General features: G+C 41.8%; 1 protein-coding gene across 3 annotated transcripts in view; it reads right to left on the bottom strand.

Annotated features, from left to right (window-relative positions):
• setd2 (SET domain containing 2, histone lysine methyltransferase) overlaps window positions 1–21,921 on the bottom strand; it is a 131,646-nt gene that overhangs the window by 89,473 nt on the left and 20,252 nt on the right. For all 3 annotated transcript variants that reach the window (XM_072260362.1, XM_072260344.1, XM_072260354.1), the window contains one exon: window positions 9,267–9,386. In XM_072260362.1, coding sequence (XP_072116463.1) covers window positions 9,267–9,328 — 62 coding nt within the window. In that variant the 5' untranslated portion in view covers window positions 9,329–9,386. The remainder of the gene's footprint in view (window positions 1–9,266; window positions 9,387–21,921) is intronic.

Genomic DNA, 21,921 nt, shown 5'->3' with positions numbered 1-21,921 from the left:
AGATTCAACTTTGTAGGAAGTTATAGCAATCAAGCCGTCAAGCATCCCTCATTGATTCTAGTCTAGTCTGGAATCTCCACTTTGCCTGTAAGATGGGTTTCTGAAGATCATAGCTGCATCCCTTGAAGTATTCTCGATCTCTTGACTTGCATGCCTCTGATCTTGCCCTCCATAAATTCTGGATTTCATGCTTCATCCAGGGTGTCTGATTGGGGTAAACTCTGAACAATTTCATGGGGACAGACTCATCTATAGCTGTCTTAATAAAGTCTATAACGACCCTGGTGTAGTCACTCAGATCCTCAAATGAATTCTTGAACATAGCCCAGTCCTCTGACTCAAGACAATCCTGTAACTGTTCCTCTGTCTCCCACGACCAACTCTTAGTTGTCTAGATCTCTGGTATCAATCCTACTTGGGCGCTGTCTCTCATCTTTTCAGATACTGTGACAACTTAATTTTCTGCAGTCACACAGAATTTGAAGATTACATCAGTTTTGCTAAAATTTCCACTTGGTTCTCACTTCCATATGGTTCAACTCAGAATCTTGCCCCTCTGCATCTCCATTTCAGGGAATGTTTGTTGTCTAGAATATATTACAATTCACCAAACTGTATTGCTATCTTCACTGCAACTCCCCCATCTTGCCTCCAATCCATTTTCCCAGTGTTTCTGGCTCTGTCATATTTGTTCTGATGATTAGACTTTCAAGTGCTTCAGAGATGCTTTCCTTAATTGTGTCTCCCTTCCACCATTGCTCACAAGGTTCTCAGCCATTACCCACACTTCTGTTCCTTAGCTCTCTCCTCCCACTCCCATCTTATGCATTCAGAGAAACCTCCTCTAATTTCTGCCACCTTCAACACAACACCACAACCGGATGCATCCTCCCCTCCCCTCCCAGCATTCCAAACTGACCATTCTGTCTGCGGCTAGTTCAGACTTCCTCCACCAACATTCTCCCTCTCATAGTAGCTTTGCAAGCAACTGCAGGAGGTGCAACAATTCCCCCTTCGCACCATCCAAACACTTCTTCCAGGTAAAGCAGTGGGACATTTGCATCTCTTTCAATTTAGTACTCTGTATTTGGTGTTAATACAGTTGCAGAACACTCTTGGTCAAATTGAAAGTGTGACCCTGAGTTTTCTATAAACACAAGAGATTCTGCAGATGCTGGAAATTCAGATCAACACACACAAAATGCTGGAGGAACTCAGCAGGTCGGGCAGCATTTATGGAAAGGAATAACTAAATGATGTTTTGGGTTGATACCATAGGGGTCTATGACCCTATTCCTTTCCGTAGATGCTGCCTGACCTGCTGAGTTCATCCAGCATTTTAGGTGTTGACTTTAAGCTTTCTGTTGCCTCTCACTTTATCTCTCCATTCAGCTTCCAGAGACATCAAGACCACCTGAAGTTATAAAACTTTGTGAAAAATTGTTTCCTGATTTCACTAATGAATAATACTTCTTTCCGATTACTCCTATTTGTTTTGGATTTGATCACTACAGGAAATAGTTTCTCTGCACATAGCGTCTGATCTTATTGTTTTAAATACAGGGGTGAGCTTCTCCCACGCTATCTGGCAAATACAGTTTTGGAATAAGCTGCCAGAGAAGGCAGTGGAAACATTTGGACAGATACTTTGACAGGAAAGGGGAAGAGGGATACAAGACTAATGCAGGCAAATGGGAGTAGTGTAGCGAGGCATCATGGGCAGCATGGACAAGGTAAGGTGTAAGAGTCTATTTCTGTGCTTCATGATTCTGTGATAGTATCTCAGATTGATTATACTTCAAGCATGTCAACTGCGAAAAGAGTTGTGTGAAAAATTCATGCAACTTCACTATCACCTTCTAGCTTGTACTCATTCCCTTCCCCCCACATACTTATTCTGGCTTCTTCCCCCTTCCTCTCCGGTCCTGATGAAGGCTCTTGGTCTGAAACGTCAACAGTTTATTCATTTCCACAGAAGCTGCCTGACCTGCTGAGTTCCTCCGGCATTTGGTAGTGTTAACACAGTGGTCCCCAACCTTTTTCGCACTGCGGACCGGCCGACCCGGGCGGGGGGGGGGGGGTGATTGCCAGCGGACGATAGTAGCAGTCAAATACGCTGGGTTTACCCCGAGGAAGACTACAATGACCATGAAGCCTTGCGCGGACACCAGTGCGCATGCATAACTTGCGCATGCGTGTACGATTTTTTTCTACAGATCATTTTTGGCGATTCTGTTCGGGGGAGGGGGGTGTTAATCATGATCGGAATATAGATAATTAGCTAATACACTCAATTTCGTTTCTAAAAGGGTTTATCTAACAAATTTAATATTAAACACACAGCGCATATTTTCCTCACATGAATATAATGAGAAGTCAATTATCAGGGGAAGGCAGGGGAGCTTGAAGTAAATGTTGAATGAACTTCCAGTAGAAGTAGTGGTAGAGATATTATCATTTAAAGGAAAATTGGATAGGTATATGGACAGGAAAGGAATGGAGGGTTATGGGCTGAGTGCAGGTCGGTGGGAATAGGTGAGAGTAGCGTTCAGCATGGACTAGAAGGGCAGAGATGGCCTGTTTCTGTGCTGTAATTGTTATATAGTTATATAAGTCAATAGCATCATAACATTTTAAGTATCTTTTGGATATTAAACACGCAGCACATATTTTCCCCGTATGAACATCTAAAATCATTGCAACACACCAATATCGCTGAATCAGTGGGAGCCCTGGGCTCATTTTCCTGCAACAACACGGACCCATCGAGGGGTGACGAGAGACAGCGATACTCCAACGGGGTTCCTTATGTCCAGTCTATTCCGCAATTTAGTTTTCGTTGCATTCATTGCAGAGATATGTTGGAAATGGAAGCAATGTTTTCAGTGCTTTTGTGGCTATCTCAGGATATTCAGCCTTGACTTTGATCCATAATGCCAGCAGAGATGTTATGTCAAACATGCTTTTCAGCCCGCCGTCATTTGCAAGCTCCAGGAGTTGATCTTCTTCCCGTGCTGAAATGGATGACGCGCGGGTAATGACCTCACATGTGTAATGGTTCAACAGTGGCCGTGACAGGGAATGAGGATAGGTGCAGCTGACTCCTATCGCCAAATCGTATCATTTCCTCGCGGCCCGGTAGCGCATCCTCTGCGGCTCGGTGTTTGGGGACCGCTGGTGTAACACATACAACAAATTCCCCTGATTAGCTCCAAGTAACCTTTACTCTGCTCCATCCCAAAGCCAGTACAAACTTTCAGGGGAGACTGCTCAAACTGATATGTAAAGTTGTGCTCTTGTCAAATGCTTTGGAGCCTTAAGTTCATAATTCGAGCTGACAGTTCACAAGGCACCATTTCAGCAGAATACTGAAGGAGTGCTGCAATGTAGGGCAGCATTTAACAGAGGCTGGGACAGCCTTCGTCTGGTATCATGGCCAAGCTATTCAAATGCAAAAACTGCTTATTTATATAGCCTGCAAATGTACTTACATTAGAGGGACTGGAAGGCCACAATTTGTGTGGATCAGAAATAACATCTCCACTTCACTGATAATCAAAACCAGCTCAGCTCAAGGAACAGGAATTCTGCAAATGCTGGAAATTCAAGCAACACACATCAAAGTTGCTGGTGAATGCAGCAGGCCAGGCAGCATCTCTAGGAAGAGGTACAGTCGACGTTTCAGGCCGAGACCCTTCGTCAGGACTAACTGAAGGAAGAGTTAGTAAGAGATTTGAAAGTGGGAGGGGGAGGGGGAGATCCAAAATGATAGGAGAAGACAGGAGGGGGAGGGATGGAGCCAAGAGCTGGACAGGTGATTGGCAAAGGGGATATGAGAGGATCATGTGACAGGAGGTCTGGGGAGAGAGACGGGGGGGGGGGGGGGAACCCAGAGGATGAGCAAGGTGTATAGTGAGAGGGACAGAAGGAGAAAAAGGAGAGTGAGAGAAAGAATGTGTGTATATAAATAAATAACGGATGGGGTACGAGGGGGAGGTGGGGCATTAGCAGAAGTTAGAGAAGTCAATGTTCATGCCATCAGGTTGGAGGCTACCAGACGGAATATAAGGTGTTGTTCCTCCAACCTGAGTGTGGCTTCATCTTTACAGTAGGGGAGGCCGTGGATATTCAAGGTCAGCTCAAGGATGTGTGCTTAGCCACTGCTCTACTCTCTCTACACCCATGACTGTGTGGCTAGGCACAGCTCAAATGTCATCATCAATTTGCTGATGACACAACTATTGTTGGCAGAATTTCAGATGGTGATGAGAGGGTGTACAGCAGTGAGATGTATCAGCTAGTGGAGTGGTGTTGCAGCAATAACCTTGCACTCAACGTCAGTAATACCAAAGTATTGATTGTGGACTTCAGAAAGAGTAAGACAACAGAGGGATCAGAAGTGGAAAGAGTGAGCAATTTCAAGTTCCTAGTGTCAGTATCTCTGAGGATCTATCCTAGGCCCAACATATGTTTGCAGCTACAGCAGCTATATATTTCATTAGTTTTGAGGAGACTTGGTATGTTAATAAAGACACTGGCAAATTTCTACAAATGTACCATGAAGAACATTCTAACTGGCTACATTACCATCTGGTACGGGGGAGTGGGCACTGCACAGGATCAAAAGAAGCTGCAGAGTTGTAAACTTAGTCAGCTTCATTATGGGCAGTAGTCTCCATAGTATCCAGGGCATCTTCCAGGAGTGATGCCTCAAAGAGGCGGCATCCATCACCAATGACATGCCTTATTCTCATTGCTACCATCAGGGAGGAGGTACAGAAGCCTCAAGGCACACACTCAACCATTCAGGAATGGCTTCTTCCGCTCTGCCACCTGATTTTTGAATGGGCACTGAACCCATGACTTAATTTCTAATAGGTACTACTAATGACAAATGGAATCCAGGATTTGAAAGAATTCCTCTGCCCTTCCCTCTACAAGGATCTCTAACAGTTTATCTGTCTCATCTTTTCTAGAACAACCTGATACTTCTGGACATTATTTCAAGGTTCAAGCAGTAGGATTAACTGCCCCTATTCAATAGAATCAGAGTTGATCTTTTGCCTTATCGTGTTCTTGTACAGGTAACCACTGCATTATAGCAATGTGGGTAACAAAAATCCACTATTATAAAATTGACAAATTATAACCCATAATTTTGAGACATGGAATTAAATAAAATTTCTCATGTAAATTTGTTAACAAAGTAAAAAATTTTTAAAATTAGTTTCTTGACGCATGTGCAGATGACATGACTTCTAAGAACAAAAAATCCCCATAACATGGGCTCATCACGTAAACCTAATATCTTAGCTCCATACTCTCCAAGACAGAGAATTCTTAAGATTCACCACAATCTGGGTGAAGAGATTTCCTCTCATTTTACCTCAACTGGTAGACCCGTTATTTTGAGGCTACGACCTTCATTTCTAAATACCCCTTACAGGGTAAACATCATCCCTACATCTATTCTGTATAGCTCCAGAACAAAGTTGTATTTTTTCTTCTGAAAGAATTATTGTCCCAGCCTGTTCAATATCTCCTGTTAGACCAATACCTCTCCATCCTAGGAAATAATCTGCTGAAGCTTTGTTATACTCTCTTCATTCGCCTTAGGTAGTAACATGATGCCTGAACACCATATTTCAGGTGCAGTCTTACACTGGCCAAATAACATACAGTATAATCCTCAATTTTCCCAGAATTAAAAATGTTTAATCCTCTAATAGAGTTGATGACTCAGTATCTGCAGAAAGCTGGAAGCAGAGTTCAAAAGATTCACCGTATTCAGTATTAAATGGTCAACACTGTTTTCAATACTCTTTAGTTCTAAGCCATGTTGTCTTTGAAATAAGCTTATGGCATCATCCTTAAAACTTCTTCAGAATTTTAAATATGCTTCAATGAGATCACCTGTCATTCTTCAAAACTATAGAAAATATTAGTCCATTTGGACTTTCAAAACAACTCCTCAGCCCAGGAATAAATCCAACAAATCTCTGCTTTACCCTCTCCAAGGTAAATGTTTTCTTAAATTAGGAAGCCAAAACTTTACCAAACTTCTGGACAACTGCTTATTTTCCCTCATTACACTTTAGCTGCCAACCATGCTATTAATTTGACTTGCATTGACCCCCTCCTGTAGTCTTTGTTTCCTCCTATCTTTGTGTCAGCAAACTCGGATGTCCAAGTCTTACCCACCCACCACCTACCCATATCTCCTACCCATACACACACATACACACACACACGCCTCTAAACCCAAGACAAGCCAGCTCCAGGCCTCCAGTCCTTAGCCCTAGACTCACAAACACCAGGCCTTTGACCTCAAAACAAGCTGACACAGAGGCTTTGACCTTCAAGCTTCTACCTCCAGACTTTGCCAATCTCTGTGCATCAAATCCGTAAATATCCAATCACAGGTTTAACATTTGGGTTTTGACCCAGGACTTGCTTATCATGGGTTTGACCTTCAGGCCTTGATGCCAGGATTCACCGATCCAGGACTTGACCTCCAGAGACACACAGATTTCTTACTCTGGTGACCTGGTGGCGGAGTTGGGGGCGGGGGTGTGGTGGGATCCACTGGCCTTTGCATCTCCCAGTTGGATAGATCTTCAATCCAGGGCCTAGGCATAGCCAATGTGAAAATCATTGGTCTCCTCAGTTCCTGCAGACTCAACCTCTGAGATCGCTGACCTTTGACAGAGGATGATGAACACCGGCTCCTGCCCTGACCTCTAATTCTCCCTCATCCAAGTCCCTGAACCCTAACCTGGCCTCTAACTCACTGCAGTGTCCCAAAAACCATTGTTATGAACCTAAAAAAACAGCAACTAAGTTTGAGCCATGACATCACTGGACATCACAGCTTGGTATAATCTTGACCTAAACTTATCTTTTGTAGTAACCTTTTACATGTGACATAATCAAAGTTTTTTTGCAAATCCTTTTATTCTATGGGATACTTCAAGAATATAAACTTATTATAATATCTTTTCATTAAAGCACAGATAAACAAGTAACACCCGTTATCATTCAACAGCAAGCACTAGCATTTTCCACAACACTGAATCTAGGCTAACTGCACTGTTGTTGCTGCTTTTCCTATCCCCAGAGTATGTTTCATTTGCTGTTTTCTGAATTGCTATAACGGTTCCAGAATCTAGAGAATTAAAGGCCAAAAAAAAAAAATCCCCTCCTATATTTGACATTTTTGAACACTGTGACCAGTACTGTTCAGAGTACTCTCAACTGTGGCTTGTTACAAGCCCAACATACATTTGCTGCTCCTTGATTCTCTCAACACTTGGTTTATTTCTCCCCCACTACCCCCAGAAATGTCTTTAGTGACTTGTACTCTTCTTCACTGCACTCTTTTGTGTAACTTGGACACTGATTTCCCAAGTAGTTCATAGCTTGATTATTCATACTACCAAAATTGAATCCCTTACATTTGTTTGCTATTTACACTCCTCCTACAAATTAATGTCTTACCTCTATTTACATCGACACCTTCAGTTCTCCACTTGCATGGACTTTTATCCAGTTATACACACACCCAGATTTTATACAATACTTATAACTTCAAATCAGCGGCTGTAACACTAATCCTTTCCCGAGTCAGATTTATTACATATATGCTTGCAAGATAAAATTATTATTATTAGCATAATCATTACGCATCAAGGACAACCAGTGTACCTTTAAGATACACAGAATCGTATACTCTAGGATCGATAATTTGGCCTCATATTTTTCATGTACAGGTCCTAAAGTCTAAAATTATTAATATGACGTGCCACCCTTTTCAACAGGCTTGTGTAACTGTTTTATAAATTATGTTAAAAATTGTGCTTCAGAAATTTACCAAGATTACAGATACAGTATGCCCCTCCCCCATAACCTCTACCATTGAGGACTGGGCATTACATTGACCACTTTGTAAGACTACAGTTTAAAATACATTGAAATGCTTTCACTAAACCAAGAAAATACACTGCAGTCACACGGAGACCCAGACCATTAAAAGTAATAGGTTCTCTTTTCAAAGGGCATTGATCAGTGAGTTGGGATTCAATACCTATTACAAAAACCAAGGGTCTTTGAGGTGAACTGAAAGTATAGGGACTCTGTGCAGGAAACCCACGGTAGTGCACAGAGTGAAGAGCGGTGCTTTGCACCAATTTGTCAACATAGCAAAGTAAAATGGTTGACCTAAAAGTCACGTAGTCCCTTTGAGCATTTCATTCAAAATAAACAGGACAGAACATCTTTATTCAGAGGAGGAGGAGGAGGAGGAGAAGAATGCTATAGTACTTTGAATATTTGAGGTGAATAACATGGATGCATTAAAAAGGATGCCCGCTGCAAGGTTCATTCTTACACCACTAAAAAATGCAAGCTGAGCCAATTGCATTGAGTGACAAACTTTATAAAACTCACTGCATAAATATTAATTGGAAAATGAAATTACAATAGCTGGTGTTGATCAGGACTGAGATATGCTTAGAGTAATTAGTATGTTGCGAGAACAGGAAATAATTCACTTTGACAAGTAATGGCTTCCCATGGCAATGAACATGCAAATCAGGAATAAAGGCTGATCCTCATGTTCACTGCCATGGAAAGTTATTACCCTGTTAAAGTGAACATTTTCAGGTTAAAGTGGAAATAAGGGAGGCAAACAATTGCCGATACATTTCAGTTTCCAAACTATCCTCACTTACAAATTACTATTTTAAATTAATACAGTTATGATGGAAATTTGCAATGCAACAATACTATGCTTTATTTATACCATCCTATAAGTTTGAAGTCCTGCAGTGTCTCCCAGCAAGGAGGATGTAATTATGTAGATAACTTAGAAATTGGGAATTATACTGAATTGACAGGTTAATTAATTGGATTAATATCAGAAAATAATATACACCTATTAACAAAATAAAATTCATAAGAATGCTGTTATATCGTCTTCATTTCAACCTAAATTAGTACCTCCTCAGACTTCAGTACTTAGAAGGATATTGCCATTTCTAGCCTGGTTCATGTCTGCATTCTCCAATGTCAACATGAGAGTTATGTTTTAAAGTAAATTTATAGTCAATTAATACTCGTACAACTTTATAGAAATAATTGCTGAAAAATATTTTCAAATCATCTTCATATTGTATAGATTCCATAAACATGGAACATCCAATTTTGGATGCAGAACTGCGGAACGTTTAATTAAAAGCATGAGTAATCACAGGAGTTGACTGTCTCACCCCATCGTAAGCATGTCTCCAGTGGACTGAACTTGGGGAGGCATCGATAGTCCAGGTGACATATGCAGTTCGGTCCATCCTTCCCTTGTTGGTGATGGAGGGCGAGGAGAGGCAGGAGCCCTTGTGAGAAGACATGAAAGACAAGTTAACAAATTGAACGTCTCATAGTCAAAGCATTGTGCAAATCATCACTTTGATGATACAGACTGAATGCTTAATGTCATACTTGTCTGCATGGTCACACATAGGTCATATAGTGAAGAAAACATTTGTCAAGAATTGCTTAATATTGACTAGGAACTCAAAGATTAATCTTCTGGGCATTGAAAGGAAATTGGATACATGGCATTAGAAAAGTAGAATTGTACGTCTTAATTCTGCCAGATTATTACTGAGTAATCCTTTGCCTTCAGCAATACAACTGTACTTCCACTGTCGTTAAGTCAAGTATCTTACACAATCAGGCATCCAGGCAACCTCCATTTGCCATCTGTAAGTCGAGAAATTGACAAGCCACCAAAACTCTTTTATATAGAGACACTTCAATTAAACCAGTTTGACTACTGTGATCCAAACACACAACTGGTTCTACTTTAGTTGAGAAAGTACTTGCGTCTTTTTTAATGCAGAAATAAGAGGGCACACAAACCAGTTTTCACCTGGAAATCAGAAAAATGGTGGTACAGGCACTGGCACTTAAATGAGTAAAAGGCAAAGATACATAAAATGTTCTTCAAGCTTCATACTTTGTAATGACCTCCCAAGTAGTGGTAGAGGCAAAACTTCCAGAATCACTCAATAATGAACTGGATACAAAATTGGAGGAATCAGCTGAGGGGATGAATTAAGGTGATCTGTATGACTTCCCTCATTTGCAGTTTTCTCTCAAGAGTGACTTTGGTAAAACATTTATATCTGGGTTTCTCAATTTATCCAAAGCTTCTGAGAATTTTCTACAAACAAATTACATGCTCTTAAACATATTTACCGTGCAACTTTAATAGCTTTCAGTGCTCTTTCATATCCTTATGAACATCTTCCAGTTTACTTTCATCAAAAATGAATTTGTTTTGTGTAATACATACTGACACACTCTAATTACTCTCTTCAGAAAACAAATCTTGGATGAATATGACTTTCCAACCTATTCAAACTTCAAGAACACATTCAACACATGCACATTTTTTCCATAAAAGCTACATTTCTGCCAACTCTTGTGCAGAGGAAGGAACACCACATACTTGCAGTCATTCTCTTTCAGATGAACAATAAACAAAGATCTCAGCACATCTCAAAAATACTTTACAGCAAGTGAATTACTTTTTACTTACATTAAATTAATATATTAACCAGTTTATTTATGTGCTGACTGAAGAATAACCATTCAGTGCTGTTAAGGGTCAGCCTAGATTGTGCACAAACGTCTCAAGTGGGATTTGGACTAGTGATCTTTTGGTTAAGAGCATTTCCAAAGGTGATGCATAAACAAATAGAATTCTACTCTTTCTCAAAAAAGTGCAATGGTGTCTTAACTATTATCTTGGAAGACAGAAATGTTTAACAATTTATCTGAAAATTAGCATCTCAATACTGCAGCATTGTCTTTTTACTGGACAAAAGCATTATCCTGGATTCTGGTCTTCAGTACTTGTATGATGGGTATGAGGGTTTGAAGTCACATTGCTTTCAAAAGTGAGAGTTTTACTGAGTCATGATCAACTCCAAATGACGGTTTTCTCAAGTGTCATTAAAGATTTACTGACCCTTGCCACAGTTACGCAATGTTCCTTGTTAAATAAGCTACTACAGAAAAATCAACTATATTCTTCTAAAAATCAACTCACCGCTTTGAGTTGGTGGACTGTATTCATCTTCAAGTCTGAATGAATACGCCACAGTTGTTAATTTAGTAAAACCTGTGAGGATGAGTGTGTGCCTATGACAATGTACCTATATCTTATGGTCTTATACTGTACATACACGAATCAAAAGTAGTGGTTGAACTAGGAGATCGTTGTCTGCTGAGAGCTTAATCTGTGGCATTCAAGTTTGGTGGTCCACGACTATACAAGAAAGTCAGTGTGTTGCCCTTAAGGCATTGTTGGGTCTACGCTTTAAGTTATTCATTTTAACTATTTTCTAGTTAAAGTTAAAGGTTGATAATTAAGTTACAGTATAACAAAAGTAAATTCATTGTTTATGGTATATCGCGGCATGTGACGACGTCACCTCCGGTTTCGCCGCGTCTTTTGTGTAACCTCCGGTTTGGAGAAGGTGTAAGGGTGGGTGCCATGCGTGCAGCATGATCGTGAAGAGCTCCGTGTCTACCCACAAAGCAACATTATAGAAGCAACGTCGTAAGTTCCTATGAAAGTATTTGAAGTAAAAATATTAACACGGTTTCTGTTAAGGAAGCGGCGGTTCGGGTGGCGCACGTGTGTCGGCTTTTCAATTTCAAATGCAGGGTGGGCTCGAGCCCGGTGGCAGTTTGACGGGACCCCCCCCCCCCCCCGCTTGCTCGCTACTTGGGGCGGCTGGAGACACTCGCTAAAAGAGAGCGCGCGTGGTCTCCAGAATGAAACAGACGCTGTATGTTTGAATTTTCTTGTCAATAGTTTTCACCATACGATGTTAATGTGGAAAAGTGCATAAATGGTTAACCTTACTACCACTCTGTCTTCACTGGCTCCGGTTTAACTTGGTGTTTAGTCAGAGTTTCAACACAGTGCACAAGAACACTACAGTGAAAATGCGGTATCATTCGGTGTTTTGACAAGTGGTACCATGGCTTCGCGATCAAGCACCAAGTCGCTTGCACTCAGCGCCAAGAGCAGTAGGACGTCGACAAGTGTGGCTGCCCTTGTAAGAGCTAAAGCAGAAGCCGCCAAGGTGCGAGCCTCATACATAACCAAGAAGCAAAACTGAAAATGGAAAAAGCTGCCAGAGAAGTGGAAAAGCAGTTGGAAAAGGCAAGGATAGATACAGAGTTAGAGATGCTGATGCTACAACGAGAAACTGATGTGGCCGCGGTGGAAGCATAACTGTTGGAAAATGCTGAAAAAATATACGTTCTCAAGAAAACAGGAAAATCTATGTCAGAAAGGACTAAATTGGAACGCACCAGTAAATATGTCCAATATCAAATTGACCTGCAGATTCATTCTCCCTCTCCATATTTGCCTGTTGGCGTCCCACCTCATGTGAAATCACAGGGAAGCTTCATTGCATCGCGTCCACCTGGGGAAGACAACTCACAATTGCAACCTTGCCACAAAGTCAAGTATGAAAGGGCTGACTACGAATACTTCCCAACACCAAACTTACCAGACCCGGCGAGATCAGAGACAAAGGCCGAAGTCAGAACATCAAATCCCATCATGAACGTACACACTCAGTCATATGTCCCCCAACATATTCCCCCAGCTAGCACACCACCTGCAGCAGAACCCTTGACACAGTATTTAGCGCGACGAGACCTCATCAACTCAAGACTGTACCAGTTTGACAATAAGCCTGAAAGTTACCATACATTGTACTCCTCATTCACCAGCGCCACCAGTGAAGTCTAGCTCACAGCAATCCAAGCGTTGGACCTTATGACTAAATGGCTGGGAAAGGAATCAAGTGAACAGGTGAAACGCATACGCTCAGTGTACGTCAGCAACCCCAAGCTGGCCTTACACAAAGCATGGGAGAGACTGCGGGAGTGCTATGCGGCCCCTGAAATTATTGAGATGGTGCTATTTCAACGGCTGGACAATTTTCCTAGGGTGTCAGCCAAGGACCACACTAAATTACGAGAACTCGGAGATTTACTCATAGAGATTCAAGGTGCTAAAGAAGATGGCTATTTAACTGGCCTGTCGTATCTGGATACCTCGCGTGGAGTTGGACCAATTGTGGACAAACTTCCATTTGGGCTGCAGGAAAGATGGGTGTCTATTGGCTCAGAGTACAAGGAAGAGAACGGTGATCGGTTCCCTCCCTTTGAGTATTTTAGTAGGTTTGTGTGCAAGGAGGCGAAACGACCCTAGCTTCATGAATCAAGGCAGCACCACAACTCACACCAACCCAGTCAAACCCATCTTGAACAATTTTGTCATCAATAAACCCATCTCAGTGCATAAAACCGAAGTCTCCACAATCAACGATGCCCTAACAAGAATTGTCCATTGCACAACAAACCCCACCTCCTCAAAAAATGCAGAATGTTTCAAAACAAACCCTTTGACGAAAGAAAGGCCCTTCTCAAGGAAAAAAGAATATGTTTTAAGTGCTGTTCCTCTACCTCCCACCTTGCTAAAGAGTGTACGTTCCCCATAAAGTGCTCGGAATGTAACATCACTAATCACGATGGAGCCATGCATCCTGGCCCGTCACCGCAAACTGCCAAAGCTCCTCCACTCCCACAAGAGGATAGCGGGGAGGGAGAGCATCACTCTGATACAACTATTGTCAGCTTGAGCTGCACAGCAATTTGCAGTCCAGGTCAGTCGAGCCATTCGTGCTCAAAGATCTGCTTCACTAAGATATACCCTAAGAGAGTTAAAGACAAGGCCATCAAAGCCTATGTAATTCTGGACGACCAGAACAACCGCTCGCTAGTGAGACCAGAGTTCTTCGAGTTGTTCAGTGTAAAGGGTAATCCATTCCCATACTATCTCAGAACTTGCTCTGGCATCGCAGAAACATATGGCAGGAAGGCAGAAAGCTTCCAGCTCGAGTCGCTGGATGGCAAAGTCGTCATCAGTCTCCCTCCACTCTTAGAGTGCAATGAGATCTTAAATAACCGATCCAAGATTCCGACGCCAAGCACAGTGCTACACCAACCCCATCTCCACTACATTGCCAAGCACATCCCAGAACTGGATTTGGAAGCAGAAATACTCCTGCTACTCGCAAGAGACGTTCTTAGGGTGCACAAAGTCAGGCAGCAGGTCAATGGACCACACAACGCCCCCTTTGCCCAACGTCTGGATCTGGGCTGGGTGGTGATAGGAGAGGTGTGCCCTGGCAACGTACACAAACCGACAGTTAAGACGCTCAAGACTAACGTGCTAGAGAGAGGCCACCATTCAATTTCTCAGCCCTCCACAAGTGTTGCGTGTATCAAGAAAGCACAACAAAGAGCAGGCAGTCAACCGGTTCACATCTTTACAACGAACCCTGAAAAGGAAACTTGAGACCAGTTACAGAGATTGTTCTACTCTACCTAAAGACTGATCTAGAGACTAAAGTTCTATACCATGTTATAGTGACCTTACAAAGGTCAGGCGGGGAGTGTGTTGCCCTTAAGGCATTTATTTGACTTTGTTGGGTCTATGCTTTAAATGATTTGTTTGTAACTATTTTCTAGTTAAAGTTAAAAGTTGATAATTAAGTTACAGTATAACAAAGGTAAATTCATTGTCTATGGTAGATCATGGTATGTGATGACGTCACTTCTGCTTTCGCTGCGTCTTATGGGTAACCTCCGGTTCGGGAAGGTGTAAAGGTGGGTGCCATGCGTGCAGCATGATCGTGAAGAGCTCCGTTTCTACCCACAAAGGAACATTATAGAAGCAACGCCGTAAGTTCCTATGAAAGTATTTGAAGTAAAAATATTAACGCAGTTTCTGTTGAGGAAGCAGCGGTTTGGGTGGTGCACGTGTGTCGGCTTTTCAATTTCAAACGCAGGGTGGGTTCGAGCCCGGCGGCGGTTTGACAGGACACCCCCCCACTGCTCGCTACTCGGGGCGGCTGGAGACACTCGCTAAAAGAGAGCGCGCATGGACTCCAGAATGAAACAGACGCTGTATGTTTGTATTTTTTTTAAATCAAAGTTTTCACCATATGATGTTAATGTGGAAGAGTGAACAGTAAATGATTAACCTTACTACGACTCTGGCTTCATTGGCTCCGGTTCAACTTGGTGTTTAGTCAGAGTTTCAACACACTGCACTAGAACACTACAGTCAGGTATGATTTACGAAGGGCTATCTCAAGAGCAAAAGACCAATTCTGATTGAGGTTAGAGGTGGAATCAGATGCATATCAACTCTGGTAGGGTTTGCAAGCCATTACTTCAAACAAAACAGGGGAGAACAAAACTACCCATGAGGATCCCTGCAGCACTTGGTGACCTTGTGATCCCTGTCTCTGAGGCTGACCTCAGAACGTTTTACAAGAGGGTAAACCATCACAAGGTGACAGACTGCAGTGGTGTACCTGGTAGGGCTCTGAAAACCTGTGTCAACTAACTGGCAGGTGTGTTGAAAGACATTTTCAATCTCTCACTACCACTGGAAGTTCTCACCTACTTCAAAAGGGGAACAATCATACCATAGCACAAGAAGAGCAAGGTGAGCTGCCTAATGACTATTGTCCAGTGGCACCCACATCCACAGTGATGAAAAGCTTTGAGAATCAACTCCTGCCTCAGCAGAGATCTGGACCCACTGCAATTTGCCTATCACAACAATAAGTCTACAGCGGATGCGATCACATTGGCTATTCACGCAGCCTTGGATCACCTGAACAATACTAATACTTACATCAGGCTGCTGCTTATTGACTACAGCTCAGTACTTAACACAATCATTCCTACAATTCTGATCGAAAAGCTCCAAAACCTGGGCCTCTGTACTCCTCTTTGCAACTGGATCCTCAACTTCCTCACCAGAAGACCACAGTCAGTGCAGATGGAAATAACATCGCCACCTCGATGACAATCAACACTAATGAACCTCAAGGATGTGAGCCCATTGCTCTACACCCATGACTGTGTGGCTAGGCACAGCTCAAATACCATTCATACGTTTGCTGATGGTACAACTATCGTTGGCAGAGTTTCTGATGGTGATGAGAAGGTATACAGGATTGAGATAGATCAGCTAATTGAGTGATATCGTAGCAATAACCTTGCACTCAATGTCAGTAAGACCAAAGAATTGATGTGGACTTCAGAAAGGGTAAGACGAGGGAACACAGACCAATCCTTATCGAGGGTTCAGCAGTGGAAAGGTTGAGCAATTTCAAGTTTCTGGGTGCCAGCATCTCTTGAGGGTCTATCCTGAGCCCAACATATTGATGCAGTTATAAAGGCGGCATGACAGCAGCCATATTTAATTAGGTGTTTGAGGAAATCTGATATGTCACCAAAGGCATTCGCAAATCTCTACAGAAGTACTATGGAGCATTCTGACTAGCTGCATCACTGTCTGGCATGGGGAGGAGTGCGAACTGCACAGAATTAAAGTAAACTGCAGAGTTGCAAACTGAGTCAGTTTCTTCACAGATACTAGCCTCCCCAGTATCCAGGATGGCTTCAAGGAGCGATGCCACAAAAAGGCAGCATCCAACATTCAGGACCCTCATCACCCAGGACATGCCCTCTTTTGACTGCTACCATCAGAGAGGAAGGACAGGAGCCTGAAGGCACATATTCAATGATTCATGAACAGCTTCTTCCCTGTGCCGTCTGATTCCTGAATGGACACTGAACCCATGAACACTACCTCACTACTTTTTTTCCCTCTTTTTTTGCACAACTTACTTAATTTAACTTTAAAATAAAAAAAATACATTTATACACACACACACTCATACACTTTTAATTATGTATTGCAATTGACTGCAACTGCATAACAAACTTCACGACATATGCCAGTGATATTGAACCTGATTCTCATTCTTATCATTGGTAAGGGTCAACACAAATCTTTAATCCATTTTAATCTCAAGGTTACATATTCATCTTCTAAGAGGAAATAGTTTCTGACCTAGTAGTGAAATATTCCCAACTGGGCCACTTTTGTTTTTCCTTCAACCCCAATTCCATTCACTACTGATCTTCCCTCTCAAATTAAGATTTTATATATACTGAAAACAGTAAACAGATTACTACATAGATAGGTAACAGCTGATTTCTCACTAGGTCACGTGTTGTGATATAGTAAAAGAAGAAAGTCACAAAGAGGTTTGCACTTTTCATTATCTTGATATGCTTGATGTAGTATACAGCGAATTAGTACTTTCAAACAGTTATAAATGCTAGAAACGCACGCAGGAAGAATTCAAGATTCAAATTCAAAGATTCAAAAAACTTTATTGTCATTCTAACCGTATATCAGCTCTGCAGGGCAGAATGAGAATACATAGATAAAAAATATGCTTATCTATACAATGTTAATTTAGAATTAAATATGAACTAAGGAATAACTTCAATGCTCTCCTTTGAAATGTTGCCAGGGGATCTTATTTATACACTGATACACACATATACACACACACTCACACACACACAATCAATCACCCTGAAATGGGATGTTAGACATTAGGACTCAAGAGTTGAGAGTGCTTCTAATAAGACTGATACTCAAATAAATAGATCAGCAACAAATGATCAAAGATTCAAAAATAACATCAGACATTTATAATTGGTCACAAATGGGTTGTCATCAAAATATATTTTGAATATACTTATGTTTTATGCATTTTAATTTTCTTTTCTTTTACTGGAGCAGAACTCTTTTGTGGAGATGGCTATCTTGATTATTCGAGATATTTTTCAGGTCCTTTCAAACAATATTTTCAGAAACAGGTTCTCCTCACTGTCACTCCCATTCACCATAATGTCTGAGTCCTCATGGAATACAGCTTCCTGCAGAGCAGCCTTAATGAAAGGACTCAGCCTAAAACATCGACTGTTTATTCCCCTCCACAGATGCTGCTTGATCTGCTGAGGTCCTCCAGCATTGGAGAGTAGTGCTTTTGCTTTTGAGTTGGAAGCATATATGCTCAAGTCTCACTGAATTTCTTTAACCATATAGCATAACCCTAGATTCAGTCTAAGATCCCCTCGTGTTTTAAGAAGGCAACGGCACACATCAACCACAGCCTACTGGTCAACCTCGAGGCTTTGCAATTCGCCTACCGGAGCAACAGGTCAACGGCAGATGCCATCTCTCTGGCCCTACATTCCTCCTTAGAACACCTGGAGAATAAAGACACATACGTAAGTCTCCTTTTCATTGACTTCAGCTCTGCCTTTGATATCATCATGCCAAATAAACTGATTACTAAACTTCAGAACCTGGGCCTTAGCACTCAGATCTGCAGCTGGATCTTCAACTTCCTCACAGACAGGACCCAGGCTGTAAAAATAGGGGACAAGCTCTCCTCTATAATCACTCTGAGCACCGGTGCCCCACAAGGCTGTGTACTCAGCCCCCTGCTGTACTCACTGTACACCCATGATTGTGCAGCCAAGTTTCCATTGAACTCAATATATAAGTTTGCTGATGACACAACAATTGTAGGCTGCTTCTCGGGTAATGATGAGTTTGAGTACAGAAAGGAAATTAAGAACCTGGTGGCATGGTGCGAAGACAATAACCTATCTCTCAATGTCAGCAAGACGAAGGAATTGGTTGTTGACTTCAGAAGGAGTAGCGGACCGCACGACCCAATTTACATCAGTGGTGCGCAAGTGGAACAGGTCAAAAGCTTTAAGTTCCTCGGGGTCAATCTCACAAATGACCTGACTTGGACCAACCAAGCAGAGTCCACTGCCAAGAAGGCCCACCAGCACTTTTACTTCCTGAGAAAACTAAAGAAATTTGGCCTGTCCCTTAAAACCCTCACTAATTTTTATAGATGCACCGTAGAAAGCATTCTTCTCCGGTGCATCACAACCTGGTATGGAAGTTGTCCTGTCCAAGACCGAAAGAAGCTGCAGAAGATCGTGAACACGGCGCAGCACATCACACAAACCAATCTTCCGTCCTTGGATTCACTTTACACTGCACACTGTCGGAGCAGTGCTGCCAGGATAATCAAAGACACGACCCACCCAGCCAACACACCTTTCGTCCCTCTTCCCTTTGGGAGAAGGCTTAGGAGCTTAAAGACTCGTATGGCCAGATTTGGGCACAGCTTCTTTCCAACTGTGATAAGACCGCTGAACGGATCCTGACCGGGATCTGGGCCGTATCCGCCAAATATCCTGACCTGCCTCTCGTTTTTTTTTGCACTACCTTACTTTCCATTTTCTATTTATGATTTATAATTTAAATTTTTAATATTTACGATCCAGGGAGCAGGAAGTGCAGAATCATATATCGCTGTGATGATTGTACATTCTAGTATAAACTGGCAACAATAAACTATAAAGTATAAAAGATAACTCATCAGTGCAATACTGGAGAGCTGAATTAACGGTCCCATATCTTGAATTTGACATTAAAACATGATTGCTCACCAATCAGGTAGACATCAAAGATCTGGCTCTATTTAAAGAACAAATAAATGGACAGATTTGCATTTACATGGCATGTTTCATAACTTTAGAGCCTCCCAAAATACATAAAATCTCAGGGTTTAAATCAAGCCCTGAGAGTCCTCTCCTTAGACTGCAATCTTTATTCTTTTAAATTAATACGTTTGGTACAATTGCTGATTCTAGTTACTTCCACATCTTCAGCACTCAGTTGCATCCCAAGCTCATGAAAATCTCTCTCAGAACTCTTACATTTGATCCCCTCCAATCTGGCTTGTGCTCTGCCATTGTACTAAAATTCCTTTAATCAAATTCACAAATGACTTCGTGTGTCTGTGATGCAGCTGGACTGAACCATTCACCTTTGCATTCAAGTCTTTGTAAAAGTAAATAAAAGGCACTTTGACAATGTCTGTTCCCACCATCCTACTCAAGGGGATTCACCCTGCTCATTACACCGATCCAGGTATGGCCAGAGAATTACTTCTGATGGCTTCACACCAGCAGTTTTGGCAAATGCTGATTCACAGAAAAGATCGCCACCTGTCTCTGCATTCACAGATCAACTGTTGGGATAAATATTTACAGAAATTATCCAATTTCACACACATCTGGAAAACAGAAAATGCTAGAAACATTCATCTGAGGAGGAAGAAACACATCCAGTATTTTAGGATGCTAACGCAAGTCTGTACTATCTCACTTAATTCTTGAAGTCCCTTTACAGCGATAAACTGGCTGCCCAACAGCCAAACTTGGATCAGTCACAAATCCCCCTAGCTAATGTGAGAATTTCAAAACCACTTCCTATAGAGCCGTACAAACCCCATTTCCAGAGAAGTTGGGATATTTTCCAAAATGCAATAAAAACAAAAATCTGTGATATGTTAATTCACGTGAACCTTTATTTAACTGACAAAAGTACAAAGAAAAGATTTTCAATAGTTTTACTGACCAACTTATTTGTATTTTGTAAACATACACAAATTTAGAATATGATGGCTGCAACATACTCAACAAAAGTTGGGACAGAGGTAAAGTAAGATTGAAAAGTGCACAGAATATTCAAGTAACACCGGTTTGGAAGACTCCACATTAAGCAGGCTAATTGGTAGCAGGTGAGGTATCATGACTGGGTATAAAAGTAGCATCCATCAAAGGCTCAGTCTTTGCAAGCAAGGATGGGTCGTGGCTCACCCCTTTGTGCCAAAATTTGTGAGAGAATTGTTAGTCAGTTCAAAAGGAACATTTCTCAACGCAAGATTGCAGAGAATTTAGGTCTTTCAACATTTACAGTACATAATATTGTGAAAAGATCCAGAGAATTCAGAGACATCTCAGTGCGTAAAGGGCAAGGTCGGAAACCACTGTTGAATGCGCGTGATCTTCGAGCACTCAGGCGGCACTGCCTAAGAAACCGTCATGCTACTGTGACAATTATAGCCACCTGGGCTCGGGAGTACTTTGGAAAACCATTCTCACTCAACACAGTCCGTCGCTGCATCCAGAAATGCAACTTGAAACGGTATTATGCAAGGAGGAAGCCATACATCAACTCTATGCAGAAATGCCGGCGAGTTCTCTGGGCCCGAGCTCATCTTAGATGGACCGAAAGACTGTGGAACTGTGTGCTGTGGTCAGATGAGTCCACATTTCAGCTAGTTTTCGGAAAGAACGGGCGTCCAGTTCTCTGTGCCAAAGATGAAAACGACCATCCAGATTGTTATCAGCAAAAGGTGCAAAAGCCAGCATCTGTGATGGTATGGGGGTGCATCAGTGCCCACGGCATGGGTGAGTTGCATGTATGTGAAGGTACCATTGACTCTGAGGCATATATTAGGATTTTAGAGAGACATATGTTGCCATCAAGGCGACGTCTCTTCCCGGGACATCCATGCTTATTTCAAGCAGGTCAATGTCAGACCACATTCTACATGGGCTACAACAGTGTGGCTTTGTAGACACAGAGTGCATGTGCTTGACTGGCCTGCTGCCAGTCCAGATCTATCTCCTATTGAAAATGTATGGCGCATCATGAAGAGGAGAATCAGACAATGGACTGTTGAGCAGCTGAAGTCTTATATCAAGCAAGAATGGACAAAATTTCCAATTGCAAATCTACTACAATTAGTATCCTCAGTTCCAAATTAAAGAGTGTTATTAAAAGGAAAGGTGATGTAACACAATGGTAAACATGCCTCTGTCCCAACTTTTGTTGAGTGTGTTGCAGCCATCAAATTCTAAATTTGTGTATGTTTACAAAATACAATTAAGTTGGTCAGTAAAACTACTGAAAGTCTTTTCTTTGTACTTCTGTCAGTTAAATAAAGGTTCACGTGAATTAACAGATTACAGATTTTTGTTTTTATTGCATTTTGGAAAATACCCCAACTTTTC

Source organism: Mobula birostris, chromosome 1, assembly GCF_030028105.1.
Source record: "Mobula birostris isolate sMobBir1 chromosome 1, sMobBir1.hap1, whole genome shotgun sequence".
Classification (NCBI taxonomy): Eukaryota; Metazoa; Chordata; class Chondrichthyes; order Myliobatiformes; family Myliobatidae; genus Mobula; species Mobula birostris.
The sequence above is the reverse complement of the archived record's forward strand: the minus strand, read 5'-3'. Positions and strand labels throughout refer to the sequence as shown.